Source organism: Jatropha curcas, chromosome 2 (genome assembly GCF_041381405.1).
Source record: "Jatropha curcas cultivar XTBG-Jc1 chromosome 2, XTBG_Jcur_1.0, whole genome shotgun sequence".
Classification (NCBI taxonomy): Eukaryota; Viridiplantae; Streptophyta; class Magnoliopsida; order Malpighiales; family Euphorbiaceae; genus Jatropha; species Jatropha curcas.
The window spans coordinates 3,861,368-3,876,832 of record NC_143152.1 but is presented as its reverse complement, the minus strand read 5'-3'; the positions used below and the strand labels follow the sequence as shown (position 1 = coordinate 3,876,832).

Here is a 15,465-nt window from a genome sequence, read left to right as displayed (position 1 = left end):
AATTTAGAAGAAAATTATTTCAGAAAAAATAATTTTCTATTTATCTTGAAAGTTTTTGTGTTTTTTTTTTTTTTTTTTGAGAATATGTGGGATCAGGCCATTTGTTGCTTTCTCTGTTTTCTCGGTTTAAGGTGCAAGTATAAAACTTTGCTGTGGACATCCTACTGCACTACACTTGTCTAACAAAATTACCACTTCAAATTCTAAGAACGCACTATTACTTCGCAATTACATATATTCTATGTTTATTACTGCTCCTATCACATTGCAAAGATGAAATGTCATGGCCGCTAGAACTCTATTTTCTATTGTCAGTAATATTTTTCTCATCAGGACATTGCAATACTCTAAAATTTTCTCTACAAACACAAGAAAAGCCATCTAAATGCACCGGAAAAAAAGATTTAAGTAATTTGCAGGCTTGCGTTGCATGTGCCTCCCGTGGGCATAATCCCAAAATTTGTTCATCTTCTTTAATTTTTGATTTAAGGGAAGCAAAAAAAAGTAAAATCATATCTTCATGCTTGTGATCATCTTACAACAGTATGTATGCAATAATGGCTGCAATATGCCGATCATCTCATTCCAACGTTAACATTCTTTGCCCAAATCAAAAGGCCATGGAGAGTTCATGCATTAACGCCGCTGTTCAATAAGGTATTGATCTCACCAATTATGTTAACAGGTCTTCCATCAAACATGGATGAAAGGGTACTCTCACAAAGCTTCTTCAGCTCTCTGGTTTTCGCAAGAGCAGCTTCCTGTGATCAAGGACAGCATCTATTCAATATTTTTTTTCTTGAAATGAAAATATTTGAATATTTGTCAATCATTAATATTTGATTTTCAGTCAACTGAAAGTTTTGAATGCATATCTGACTTATTTCCCTTAAAAAGATAATTAATAAAGACAGCAATACAGTAATGCAAGCATGAATACAGGATTAGAGTGGAAGCAGCATAATCAACCAATAATAATGCATAAATACCCGAAAAAGAACCTATAGAATTTGAATAAAGCAAAAGATTTAAGGAAATTAATCCAAGGACTCTCCTTTTTGAGCAATTTAGAAATAACAAGTTTAACACCATAACTCCATAAGAAAACCAAAAAGATATGCATATGGAACCTATACCAACATCTATAATATCTCCATACTTCACATGACACTGTTTCAAGTAAAAGGATCCTAAAGCCAACCCAAAAAGAAAAAAAAAAAAAACACTAGACATCTTTTGGTGGAATTGAATCCAACGAAATTTTTATGGCATTTATTTGCAAATCCGCCTGTTTTTATGTTTAATACAAATGAAAAATCAACAATAGTTTTCAATCATTAATTCTATAACCAAGTCTTATTAGATTTAATAGAATTTGCATATGAACTAAACCTAAGAAGGCTACAACATGATTGGACTAAAATTAGTTGACTTCACAAATAAATTATATACTTAACAGTTAGGATACCAAACACAAGAGTTCATTAAAAGTGAATTTTATTACTGAACTTCATTTGCAAATGAAATGAATGTCTCATTCATTTGATCCAAAGAAGATTCTTGAAATCCTAATATAGGCTACAGAGAAACAGCTGAAAGTCAATGATCATTTAGATATAAACAAGTATTCTGATTCTGTTCAAATACCCTCAGAACATACATGTCAGCGCACAAGCTAATCAACCACAACATTATAAATCTAAACGACCTTTTTTGCCTTCTTCTGTAGGTCAAGTTGACTTTTTAAGTTACAACACTTCAGGGAATCATCTTTTACGAGGAAGGTAATTTGATAGTCAAAAAAAAAAAAAAAGTGAGAGAATATCCTTTCAGTTCCCTTCGTTCCTTTATTTTATATGTTAAATAAAATATCTGTCCATGCTTGAGAGAAAAAAGGGCAGCAGAGAGAAATAGAATGTCATAGACAATAATAGGTCCAAATCTAAAACTGTCAAACATAACGATCTTTTATCCAATCTAGAAGAAATAGAAAGGTGAAGTAGATTAAAAGAGAGTTTATGAAGAGTGATGAGCGCAACTTGAAGATAAGAGAGCATAACAAGAATAACCTCTTAATACGGCAGAACAGAATACTAAGAGCGCATCTAGTTCAGCTGATTCATGCAGCTGATTAGCTAATTCATACCAAACAACTAAACTTAAGATGTTTAGTAAAGATTTTGATAAGCAGCTAGTAGTTGATAGAAATCCCAATCAGCTGCTAGCTAATTATACCCTAATGGTTACTTTACATTTTTAACAGCAATCGCTACTATAATTTTACTAAACACAGACATAGATTAGCTAACTACTATCAACCACCAGCTATGAGTTACCAGCAACCTTTTATGAGCTAGTATGAACAACAAAACCAAACAAGCTCTACTTTCCATCACGAAGCACAATCAATTTTGTTTTTTTAAAAAAAAAAATATCACCTGCTTTGGCCATGATGAAGATAATGAATTGTGAAGTTCCATGCGTTTAGCCGCCAAGTCCTTCAACCCCTCTTTTAATTTCAACTCGTGATGCTTCTTTTCCTCCAATGAACTTACCAGTCTGTCTAGAAACCTGAAAATTGAGCAGACATGTTAAAGTAGCTTTAAAACTCATTACGCTCCAATTTCAAAAAGAAAACCAATACATCAAAAGATGCAGTTTCAGTTGCATAATAATAATAATAATAATAATAATAATAAATCATGTTACCATGCTGACATAAAATCAGTCAAGGTCAGAATTCCTTCCAAAAGCATCTTGCTCCCCAGAAATGATAATAACAATAAATTAAAACAAAAAGAAAAAATAAGAAAAGCCCATGTTCAGGTCTCTATAAGCTTCATATACTTTTGAAGCAGTACAATCACAAAATTGCTGCTGGTCTTGCCAGTCCACTTCTACACTTTAAAGTTATAAAATGCATTAACAAGCTACAACTTAGGCCTATGTACAGGTAAACGTATAATTCTGATTACTTGACAGCATGCTAACAACAGTGTTCAGTTCTTATGTGATCCTCAAACAGCAACGGCTATCATTTAACATGTTAAAGTTTTCCACTGCAATTACTTGGAGATTAAAAAAGATGAATCAAGAAAAGCAATGCAGTTTGGTTATAAGATGCTGACCCATAACTTTTCCCTAACCAAAAGGACAATAGAGCACCTCATATTTCTAGTCTTAATTTCTTTTGCAAACAACATAGGGAAGTTTTCTTGGAAGTTCCATTCTAAATTATTAAAAACAAACAAAGATGTAAATGACAAGATAGAAAAACAAGTATAGATCAGCATACCTTCTGGAATTGAGAATCATTATCAAGTCTCGCGTTTTCCTATTTGTCAGCAAGGAAATGACCAAGAAAACATCTGACAACATTGTCTCAATGGCATCAGGAGTATACTGCTGCACAACCAACGGAGCAACAGACTGTACTTGATGTTGCAAGGACAAAGTCTCTTCATTTCTCAACTCAGTCAATCGCTGGCTCAAAAATGCTTTGATCTAATATGAGACATACCAAAAGTCATTAAATAATAATAATAATAATAACAAATCACATAATAATAATGATAATATCACAGTAACATATAAGCTAAGAGAATCAGGTACTGAAATACGAGCATACCTCATATAAGTCATCAAGAAGTTTATTCCTGTACTCGGTCTCCAAAAGCTGGCTCCTTTCTTCCTTCACTCCTGCATTGTGCATTAAAGAGTCTGGAACAAATGTAGGATTTTCCAGGCTACCATTTAGCAAATTGACATCGTCAATGACATCAACCTGAGGTGTTTCAACACTAATATCCCAAGATATTTCTGATACAGAAACCTCTGGATGCAAGCTGTCTTCCCCTTTATTTAATGGGGTTCGTTCGGATTCTACAGCTTCATTTTGTGATGAACTCTGTAAGATGTCACTAGCATTCACAATCTCATAAGGACCCAAACCATTACCACCATCATCAGTTTCTTCCACAACTCCAATATCCCAGTCAATCTGAGCACTATCGACAGAAATATCCCAATCAATACTATCTGAAATAGCATCCTTGTCCCCTCTCACATGACTTGATTCATCAAAACTTAATTGCACATTTGCAGCATCAAGGATCTCTGGGCCAGCAGAAACATTTAGTGATGGAGGGTTTTCACGAATGTCTTTCAAGTTCAATAATATTGTCCATGACGATTTCTGCAAATGCATTTACAAGCTGGATTAATTTATGAAACACACTGATATAATCAACTTTCATCTGCATAACATGGGCATCATTCCAAATTTTCTTGTTCAGCATTCTGTCTTTTCAAGTAGCCCTAGTGATAATTTGGCACAATAAAACATTAAACAATGAAATCTTAGATTACCAATATCTTAAGAGTAAAAAGAACAGAATAAACTTAAATAGTCAAAAATTAGATAATAACAGGACATCTAATGTGTCCCATATTTGCTAAGTTAAGCACTTAAGTAACCATCAATACCACAAAAATCAAGATGATGGAACCCAATTGAACCTGCATCTAATGCATTGATTAATGAGAAAGAACATGCATCAATTGGGACCATTGAATCGAAAAAAGTAGAAAGTTACGTGGCAAAGATTCAACCAGGTTGAAGTAGGAATTGAACAAGAACTCAATTAAATATTAAATAATACATATGAAAACTTGTATAGTTTATTAAATATCATGTGAATTGAAACATATTAAAATGAACAAAATTTTAGTCAAATTTGTTAGCAAATTACAAGTAACTGTAGTCAAGTTTCATTATAATAAATCTTTTCCAATAAATAATTTGAAATATTTCGAATAACAATTTTTCTTGTAATAGTAAAAATAGTTACAAGGATTTAAATAAAAAGAAATAAAATTATATTAGCAAAAAAATTAGAATTACTTGCATAGATAACCATGCAGTTTTTTATCAACTTACTAAATAATAGAGGGATTTTGCAAATATTGTTAAGCAATAAACATTTATTATGAAAAGAAAAAAAGTATTAACATGATTGTTTGATTCCATGGAAATGGATGCTGAAATAGTCTTAGGGCATGTCTGCATGTGGATTCAAGACTTAAGACTTGCAAAGTTGAAGTTTTTTTTTTCAAAATAAAATTGAGGGCGGTGTGGCAGCTTACATCAACCCTATTTTACTACTGCCTGCTGAAATCAAGGACTAGGTCACCAGTTCACCAGTTACCCAGCCTGCCAGCCAGTTCAAGCAGGTTTTAAGCCAGAAGGGTTGCCCCACAGATTAGAATGGCAACTGACCCAGTTCCTGTTTTATAGTTCCTGGTCTAAAAACCTTCCATAGGAGAACTACATGGAAAAAGAATGTCATTGGCTTACATCCTTTTCTGTGTGAACATCTTTGACAAAAGTGGAATAATACTCTATTGCCCGCAGCAGAGAATCACTATTTATTACTTCAAGAATCCTGCTAAATGTGCCTGGTAGTGATTTTGCAGTCTCTAAGAGTTCAGATCTAACATTGTTTCCCTGCAGATTGAAATTAAATTAAATTAATTGTTGACATAGAACAAAGAAATGTCTCTCTGGTTTTTACAACTATCAGTAGAATGGGTGAAGGTATAACCTGCAGTCCAAGCTCTTGACAAGCCTCAATATATTTAGCTGCTGAAAGAGATGCACTTCTTTTTATATCAGCTTCCTTGCGCTCTAGTTCTGCTAATTGTTGCTGGATCTTCTGTACCTGCTTTTTCTGATATGGTCTTCAACATTTAAAGGGGTATAAGTATTAATACTAACACCCAATTGGTCTAACAAATAATATATTTTATTTTTAAAATCAAGGGGTGGACAACTAGAACAATGCAGACTTACATTTCATAATTTACATTTTGAATTATTATTTGTGCAGCCTCACCTAGGTAGATGTAGTCCTTCTCAAAAGAATGCACAATTGCCTCCCAAGCACCCTACAAAAGAATAAAATACATTCAGCAATCTTCACAGAAATCTAATTTAAAAGAGACAGAGAGAGAGAGAAGGATGAAAGGACTATCTTACAGCAGCACCTGATAGCCGACCAAATATATTCCGGCTTTCTGGAGTCTTTTTCACAAGAACATCATAAATTTTCTTGGCCTCTAAATACCCAATCCCTGAAAGTGGTAGACAAATGATCATATACCAGAAAATTTGCAAGAAAAAATAACTTATCACAAAATAAGATAACCCTTTGAGCTAAATATCATGCATATGGACCAAAAATGAATTTCAGAATTGAATGCCTCTTTATTTCAGGAAGATCTAGAACAAACACAATATAAATTAATTGCATAACATCCCCTTTCAATTTTGTTAATCAAACATTTGGCTATCAAGTGTAACATTAAACAAAGGTGATTAGATCCCAAAAATTGAGAAAAATACCCATTCTCGCCCATACGAATTAGGAGCTGCAAACTGAATGACACATTAAAAAGGCCGAGATCACCAACATTAAGCCAAGTCCTTTACTAGAAGCTTTTCATTTCTATTTAATAAAGAAATTGTAGCCACACGGCTGAAACTCAAAATTCAATCATTAATCCCTTTCAACACTATGGCATTCAAGTAAGGTCTCATGATAATAATCATACCAAATGACATATAACTAAATCAAATACATTTTAGATAAGTTAAAGATCAGTAACCATTGTAATTTTTTGACCTAGCTAAGAATTTTCAGCATCACAGAGTTGAGTGTCACTAGTCGAAGAAGACATATTCCAAACAAACATGAGGATTTAAGTTCCCAAATTCTCAAAAAACGTGATAACAGAAATGAAATTCACAGAGTCAAGATAAAGCTAAAAACCAAATAAGAAAAAAAAAGAGCAATTAACATTAAAAGTATTGAGAAATAAACCTTCGGGGTCAAGGGTTTGGAAATAGGGATCTATATCCTTAGGCAGAGAGGAGAACTCCTTAGAAATTCGAGCTCTGACGGCGGCAATCCGTTTTCTCCAATCGGCGGGTACTCTCTTCCGATCAACCAACCATTCTTTCAATTCAAAAGAGAGAAAAAAAAAAATCAAATTATAAATAATAAGTAGAAACCATTGACCGATGATGGAAGTTGAAGAAGATGATGACAATACCTCCAAGACGTGAAAATGTGATGTCGATAGGGAGATTTCGAATGTCATCAGGAGTCTGCATTTCTGTTTGGAAATGGCGAATTTGGCCAAACTAGGACTGATAGGGGCTACTGGAGAAATGTTCAGGAGTTAGTTTCTCTGTTAATTGCTATTGCTTTCGTAGTCAAATCGAGTTCAGTGGACTCGTCCCGCAAACGAGTCAAGATGCTGACAAGCTGTTAGAGTTCGTTCGAGTTGGAGCGATGAGTTTATTAGGTCCAGATAAGGCCCAGCATGCAGAATCCCAACTCAGGAAATCCTTTTTACTCTTGGGTAATCCATGAAGGCTGAGGGCTCCAGTACGACACCGAACAGATTAACCTGTCCAGCTACGGCCCGGAAATAATTTCAAAATTTTAATATTATATATTTTTATACAATAAAATTTTTTAACTAAATTTCTTCTATTTGACTAATGATATCAGCCTAAATCTTTTTCTTTTATTTATTTATTTTTAGAGTAATGTTAGAAGTGAAATATTCAACTTAGTCAGCTTATTTTGTACCATCAATTTTTTTAATTATTATATTTATTAATTCGATTCAATTCAATCCACTTATCAATTTAAATCCGACCTGAGTAGTTACATGAAAATTAATTTTTACTACAGATCAAATATAGATGTTGCAAAATCCGATCCGGGTTGGCTCATGATGAACCTAATATTCATTGTATATATATATTTTTTAAAATATTATATATATATATATATATATATGTAATTAAAAAGAGGACAATGATGAGGGTAATATGGTCATTACAGAGTATTCTGCTGGTTCATTACAGGAACAAGTAGAAGAAATCAAACCATCGAAATTTCTTTTCTCAAACCGTACAAAGGTCTCTCTTCTGCTCCTAACGCCATCAATTTCAGTTCTAAGGTAACATCTCATACTCCCATTGCTAATTTCATTTTCTTGAATCAATTAAGTCTCCAATCTCCATTTTCTGGTTTTTACGTGTGTATATTTTCTAGGGTTTACATTGAAATTCAATATTAATTGCCTCCGAAATATCGATTACTCTCGACTTGATCTGTTTGGTTGTTGTAATCGAGTGCAAGGGAGAGATAGTGAGTTTTATAAATTAGAAATGCTCGACTCATCGAAGCTGTTCTCCTTTGGAGTTTGGGCATTTTGGTTTTGTTAGGCATTTCACAATCGATTCTTGAGTGTTTTCTTTGCTTTCTAAGAGGTTTTGTTCTGAGTATTGTTTGGTTTAGTTTTTGTGTACGTGCTGCCAATTGCTTTATTAATCTCAAAAGAGTACCTTTGGTATTTTTTGGTAGCATTTTGAAGCTACTTCCATTGCTGTTAAATGCAAGGTCCCCCGTATACTTGGTCCAGAGAAATTGTTCTTTTTTTTAGGATATGATGGTTCCTTTAATCATTTTGTTTTGGTCGAATGCGTCTTTATGTCATAGGGCCCAATTCTGATAAGTGATCACTTGGTGCATTCTGTATGCAACAAATTCGTGAATAAATGTGTAAATAATGCCAATGCTATTATAATTAGTATTACTGTTGCTGTTGGTTGTATCGTTAAATCTCGCTATTTTCAACTTGGCCATCAATATTCTAATGAAAAAATTGTATGGATAATGGGTATGGGTGAATTTTTTTGGCTTTTTATGGTTTTATCTTGGCAAAACCTTTTCTTTTCAAAGGGATAGAGCAAGTGTTAACTTGTTGATCTTTGTGTCGTTTGTCAAGACCTCATTAGAAGACCCATGGATCCATCGGAAATTAGGTATTTGGAGGATGATGATACTCCCATAAAGAAAACAATCAAAGGTGCTACTATGGGTTTAGTTGCTGGAACTATCTGGGGGACTGTTGTTGCCACTTGGTATGACGTTCCTCGTGTTGAGAAACATGTTGCACTTCCAGGGCTAATAAGGACCGTCAAGATGATGGGTAACTATGGTGCAACTTTTGCAGCTATTGGAGGAGTTTACATTGGAGTCGAGCAGCTGGTTCAACATTACAGGATGAAGAGAGATTTTGTCAATGGAGCTGTTGGTGGCTTTGTTGCAGGGGCTTCAATTCTGGGGTTCAAAGGTGAGGAGGACTCCTGACGGGGGTGCTCTTTTCAATGAGTTTGGAATTTTACTTTTTATTTCTGTTTTCAAAATTTATAGAGATGGTAAATTGTGGGTTCTGGTCTACCTTGGCATGCAAAATAGTGCGCAGGGGAATTTGGTCTAATCTGTGTTTATATATTTGATCCTATCATATTGGTTTGATTTTCTTGAGCATTGACCAAAAAAGTTTGATTTTCTTGAAAAGTGAAAGAAATGGACTAACCTTCCAAGTGACCATAACGATTTTTTTTTAACCATCAATTCATACTAAAATATAAAGTTCTTTGCATAAACTTCATTCCTTTTGTTTTTTATGCAAGTGAAGGTGTTTACGTCATAGTTCTCATAGATGTTTGTCCTGTTGATTGTTGAATTCGTGTTTGTTTTCTTTCTTCTCTTTCTTCTTTTTTTTTTTTTTTTTTTTTTTGAAGAAATTTTTTTTTTTGTTTACACGATATTTTACTATTAGTTCAAAATTTCTAATCTAAAGATATTATATTCATTTTACACTAGGATTTTATATGTTTAATTTACTAAAGATTTAGTGTTATATTGGTTAAACCTTAAATTATTTTGTCTGCAGTTTGATAGTGGGATTGCTTCCTATAGTATTGCTTACAATGAAATGGAAGCTAGTCTTTCTTGGCTGGAGTTCAGGCAGGTGGATTCAATGGCTTCATTTCACAAATAGGAGTTAAAATTAGTAGTCAGAGAAAGTGGGACTAAATATTACTATATTACGAACTTACAATATAGAGTAGGGTTTCTGATATATTGAGGCTTTCTTATTTCTTAATGCCCTTGTTAAGGCTTTCTGATATTGGTTTTTAACCAACATTAGTCATTTTATTATATTTGCATTATTCCTTGGATTAGAGCAATTAATATTATATAGGGATCATCCATGCTTAATGCTAGAAGATTCTAGTCTGAAGTTATTTTATGCTCCTAAGATGACCAGTTTGACGTTGGTGTAGTGCTCTGAATTGTACTAAATGTTCAGTTGATGTAATTATGTGCGGCTCATTTTGCAGGGAGGAGCATCTCAACAGCTATCTCTGCTGGAGCAGCACTGGCAGTGACTTCTGCAGTTATTGATGCTGGAGGTCAGACCACGAGAATAGACAATGGCAAGGAATACTACCCTTACACCACCAAGAAAAGATCCACTGCTGAGAGTTAATTTCTCAACACATTTCAGAGAAAGAAAGATGTTGCCAAATTAGGGAGAAGAAGTTTTCACTATTCCCTGAATCGTCTGTGTTTGTTTTTGGAGATGTAAATCATACTCTGGGGTCCCCTTTCTCACATCTCACCTCTTTGCGCCTGAATGGATCATCGAAAATAAATATGCTTCTCATTTTTGTTCAAAATATATGTTGGATGTTTATTTTTTCAGTTTGAGATGACTATTTTTATGTGAAAACTAATTGAAACGGACAAATAATGATTAAGGTACTTGTGAAAGTGTGAAATTATAGAACTTCTGTTTAATTGTTGAAAGCAAATGAATTTCTTGGATTATTTGATGGCACCAAATTACCAGAGCCAACCAGTTTCTTTAAATTTGCTCATTCAATCTTAAATTATTTCATAAACGCACTTCGAACATGGCCCTATTTCTTTACAAGGTTTTTGCTTCTGTTTCTACTTTCATTTTTCTGTACTTCTGCTTAGTATTAGAGAGAGTGGAAGATTAATTTTTCATATTTATATAAAGTTTTCAAATATTATTTGTGTGATTACAATTAAAGTTGTTCCCTCATTGAAATTATAGTCTGATTATCCCACTAAAATTATTTGTCCCAAGTATTTTTCTTGACGTAGTTTCTAAAGACCGTTCATCTTTTCTTTTTGATTTGTCAAAAAATAAAGTCCACTTTTCTTTTTTATATTATAGTTAATTTTTAAATTATCTATTATATTTTTATTAAATTTTATTTTTTTTTCAATAATCCTTGTTAATTTTTACTTATTATTTCAATATAATAACTACTCATGTGTTATTTAAAATGGACATAATAAGAAAGTTACATGAATAAAATTATTTTTTAACCATAATAAATCCTACTTTCTTCTCTATGCGAAAATAGATCGTTCTTCTGATATAATTAATTAATTAATTGATTATTATGAGTTGGAAATGTAAATAACGAAGAGAAATTTTTTATATATTGCAATTATTTAAATATCATCCTCATCTAAGCATCTAAGCGTGGATACGTGTGTGAAAAAAGAAAGGAAACTTTTTTTTTTTTTTTTTTTTGAGAATAGAAAGGAAACAAAGTTAGCAAAACAACATTTTTTAATATAAAAATAGACTCAATGAGAAGGGAAAAAAAAAAAAAAAGACTAACGTTCAATTTTCTATTTAATTTCTATTACTTCAAAATTAGCAATAATTATTTAACTCTTCACGAAAAAATAAAAACAAAAATAAAAAAAGTAGTAGCTATATTTAAAAGACTACAGACTAGGCGTAAGATTGAAGAGATAACACATGGCAAAAACCCATTGCCTCTCTCAAATTTCATGGGCCACTCTTAAAAATCAAAATGATACTCTCTTTCAGTCTCTCTCTCAGAGAGACAGAAAGGAGGGTCGTAGAAGTATTTCGATGGCTGGGATTGCTACTTCATGTCTAACTGTCTCTTCCAGAAGGTAATATCCTTCTGTGTGTTTCTTGTAAATTATGTTTCCATAATGCAAATTTATGGCACTTCACTGTCTGAAGCAATGTTTCAAAGTTAAGTGGCCAAACTTTTTTTTTTCCCTCTATTTTTTTAATGGTTAACGTACATAGTTTTTGCATTCTTGAAGAAACTGGTTCTGGTATACCCAAAGCAAAATTAGTTCATAAATGAGAAAATATGAAATACGAGCTCCTTCCTAAGATGTGTTGGGGTTTATTTGTATCTCTGAAATTCTTGTGTTATTGGGTGTGTTGCTTCCTCTTCCTGCCTGTAAACCAAAACTGATGAACTTTAATTCAGTTTTTATTGTTGCTTTAAATATATGAACGACCCATATTGTTTTTTTTTTTTTTTCTTTCTCTCTTTTATGCCATTTGTTTTTGTTCTTTTTTTCTGATATTCAATTAACATTCATTTGTAATCCAGATAATTTCTGTTTATGGGATTCTATATAAGCTTTGAGCTTCAGTATTCTTGTTCTTTGGTCATCAACATATATGAAGCATTCAATACCACAAGAAGAAAAACACATGAAAAATCAACTATTTCCAAAATAGTGATATTGGTTTCAGTTCTTAAGATTCCAAATTTCCATAGGATTCTTTAATTTTAATCTTTAATTTTATTTTTCTCAAGAACAATACAGAGGCATCCTTTCTTGGTCTATAAACGTTGTTGAATAGGTCATATAACGGTTTTTTGTAGTAACATTAGATTACATACCCATAAAAGTGGAAGTAATTAGATAATTGTGATAATGGGAATTATAAGGCATTAAGGATGTGCTTTCAGCAAGTTACGGACATCCTGGTTGGAATTTGGGACTCATCCTGCAAGAAAAATCCCAGGAAAACAAAACTGTTGGAGAAAGTTTGGAGTGATTAGAGCAGAAGTCAATTATGTGAGTTCAGAAGAAGCAAAGAAACTTGTAGCAGATGAGGGATATGTAGTCCTGGATGTTCGTGACATAACTCAATATGGAAGAGCTCACATAAAATCAAGTCATCATGTGCCTCTTTTTATTTTAAACCAAGACAATGATTTAGGTAAAGCCTCTTCTTTTTTGTCTGTATATTTCAATCCTTGTTCCTGTTTATGTATCCCCTTGCACTAATTTTATGCAGGCACTATCATAAAAAGGACGGTGCACAACAACTTTTCTGGTTTGTTCTTTGGATTGTCGTTTACTAAGCCTAATCCTGAATTTGTGGAATCTGTAAAGAGCAAGTTTTCACCTGAGAGTAAACTATTGCTTGTATGTCAGGAAGGGTTGAGGTTAGACCTGATGCTCTTTGTTTGACCTAATGCTGTATTTTTCTTTTTCCTTTTTGCCGAACATAGATAATCTTTATACGTATTTTTTACTGTAAATACTCATGAAATACTTAAATGGTTGGCTAGTCCATGGAAATTTTAGCTTTCTTCCATTTGGAATTTGAGGGACCTTGAGATTGCGCATAGAAGCACAATAAACCTGATTAGGACATTTGTACTTGGCTTCTTTCCTTATAGCATCTAAATTTGTTGTGGGTTTTGATGGTATCAGAATAGAGATGTGAACTTCTTAGTCTTAGACCAATATTAGTACATACCAGAATGTAAATTTGCAGTGATAAATATTGTATAAAGTCAATAGATTGCGATGCTTTATCCTGAAAAAGTAAGAATAATGACACAGAATTGGGAGCATTAGAAAGGTTATGGAAGATTAGATGTTTAAATTCAGATGCAATCTGTCACAAGAAGCTAACTTGACAAACATATAGTGTCAAAAAATAATACTGAAAACAATCGAGCAAATGAGAAAAAGTTGCGATAGGTGATCAGAAGCATCTGTCAATCGTCTTGTAGCGTATGAGATGAATGAGAGAGGTTTGCTTGGAGGGCTTACTCAGGTTATCAATCAAAAACTACTTCATAAAACTGTTGAACTTGGTTAAAGTTTATGAATATGTTTCAAACCAAAACTCCAAAGAAAAAGAAGTAGAGGAATAACAAAAAACAAATCCCGGCTGCATGTGATAAGTAGAGTCAGATTATGCAAAGCAACATTATATTACTTTTATAATTTGATCTGTAGATTTCATAGAAGAGTAATGTCAATTCTTGTCTTATTTTGTCTACTTGATCAAGATTTGTTGTATCGTTAGTATATTTAGAGTTTGTTTATTATAAGTGAAAATTAGTGCACCTTTCCTTTTTAAATGAATTTCATAATCTTCTGTCATGTTTTCTTCATTTTCTTCCTATTGTCGTTTCAGTTTGATATTTCATTTGATTATGACTATTGGAAACTTGTTTATTTTTCTTAATTCCAATAGGTTATTTAACTGATTGATTTTTTGGTACTATCAACTTAAATTTTGAAATTTTTATTAGATTATCTACATCCTTTTTTTTTTTCTTTATGATCTGAAAATAAAGAGAACTCCTCAAATTCTGAATATTGTTTTTTTCAGGAAACTCGTTAAATTAACTTCATGAAATAAGCAATTTATATGAAACGATTTTTTGCTTGTAGAAATTGCTTTTGACTTCCCTCAAAACCATTTGAGAGACATTAGTTTCTTTTTAATGTTAAGGTCTACAGCAGCAGCCAGCAAGTTAGAGCAAGCTGGTTTCCAGAACATAGCATGCATTACATCAGGGCTTCAATCTGTAAAACCAGGTTAACGTTTCTTCCAAATCCTTTTTTCATACAAGTTATTGAGGTCATATTCAGTTCTTTCCAAGAATCAAATTCCCCAATTTGATTAAATGCTTTCTTGAAATATTAAAAGAATCCAAAAATTTTTTTATGTGAATCTTATTATAAAAAAGAAACTCCTTACAGATTTAAAAATGAACTTGGAATACCTTTTAATTTAGCCGTGCTTTTCCGCTCTCATTTCATTTCCAAGGCAAACCAAATATGACTGAAAATGGTTTTCCCAGGAACATTTGATTCCGAAGGGTCTACCGAGCTGCAAAATGCTGGCAAAGCTGGTTTGATAACTGTTCAAGGAAAGATCTCTGCTGTGCTTGGAACTGTACTTATCTGTAAGTCCTTGGAATGATTGCAAGCTTATGAATTTGAACTCTTCAAAAGAAAGAATTTAATCATTTCTTACTTGACCAATGTATATAGGTGCATATCTATTCATCACTTTATTCCCAGAGCAAGCAGAGAAGCTGTTTAACTTGGCCCCAGCAAGTTGAATTCTTCATTTGCACCACTAGAAGATGGCCGAAAGAGAGAGATATGTTGAGGCAATCTGTAAAATTTTCAGTTAAATGTATCCGGAAATCTCACACACAATGCCCGACTGATCTGAAAGAAAAGATAATAGACCAAGAAATTACACTACTGATCATCCTAGCATTTATTTTCTTTGCAGCATTTATCTTCCTCTTTTACACTTCTTGTTCTTGAATGTATTTAGACAGCAGACCGCCAGTTTAAATATATTGCAAGAAAATTTAATTTTTAAATACAACCATTTTTCTAACAGCATATGCATATATGAGGAAACCACCTTTTCGAGCTAGTGCATCAT

General features: G+C 32.9%; 3 protein-coding genes across 3 annotated transcripts; 2 read left to right on the top strand and 1 right to left on the bottom strand.

Annotated features, from left to right (window-relative positions):
* Positions 1 to 188: 188 nt before the first annotated feature.
* Positions 189 to 7,367, bottom strand: LOC105646496 (CDK5RAP3 protein homolog). The gene is made up of 10 exons (XM_012232351.4): positions 7,114 to 7,367; positions 6,882 to 7,016; positions 6,038 to 6,132; positions 5,852 to 5,946; positions 5,604 to 5,739; positions 5,357 to 5,506; positions 3,629 to 4,195; positions 3,296 to 3,504; positions 2,439 to 2,571; positions 189 to 761 (listed from the first exon to the last, which is right to left on the bottom strand). The coding sequence occupies exons 1-10, from the start codon at positions 7,172 to 7,174 to the stop codon at positions 630 to 632; spliced, it is 1,713 nt and encodes a 570-aa protein (XP_012087741.1). The 5' UTR covers positions 7,175 to 7,367; the 3' UTR covers positions 189 to 629.
* Positions 7,368 to 7,893: 526 nt separating this feature from the next.
* Positions 7,894 to 10,609, top strand: OEP16-3 (Mitochondrial import inner membrane translocase subunit Tim17/Tim22/Tim23 family protein). Its single transcript, XM_012232350.3, has 3 exons — positions 7,894 to 8,034; positions 8,866 to 9,213; positions 10,271 to 10,609. The coding sequence occupies exons 2-3, from the start codon at positions 8,883 to 8,885 to the stop codon at positions 10,417 to 10,419; spliced, it is 480 nt and encodes a 159-aa protein (XP_012087740.1). The 5' UTR covers positions 7,894 to 8,034; positions 8,866 to 8,882; the 3' UTR covers positions 10,420 to 10,609.
* Positions 10,610 to 11,739: 1,130 nt separating this feature from the next.
* Positions 11,740 to 15,275, top strand: LOC105646494 (Rhodanese/Cell cycle control phosphatase superfamily protein). The gene is made up of 6 exons (XM_012232349.4): positions 11,740 to 11,897; positions 12,722 to 12,975; positions 13,054 to 13,204; positions 14,512 to 14,597; positions 14,864 to 14,968; positions 15,057 to 15,275. Exons 1-6 carry the CDS (start codon positions 11,854 to 11,856, stop codon positions 15,125 to 15,127), a joined length of 711 nt encoding a protein of 236 aa, XP_012087739.2. The 5' UTR covers positions 11,740 to 11,853; the 3' UTR covers positions 15,128 to 15,275.
* The last annotated feature ends 190 nt before the right edge of the window (positions 15,276 to 15,465 follow it).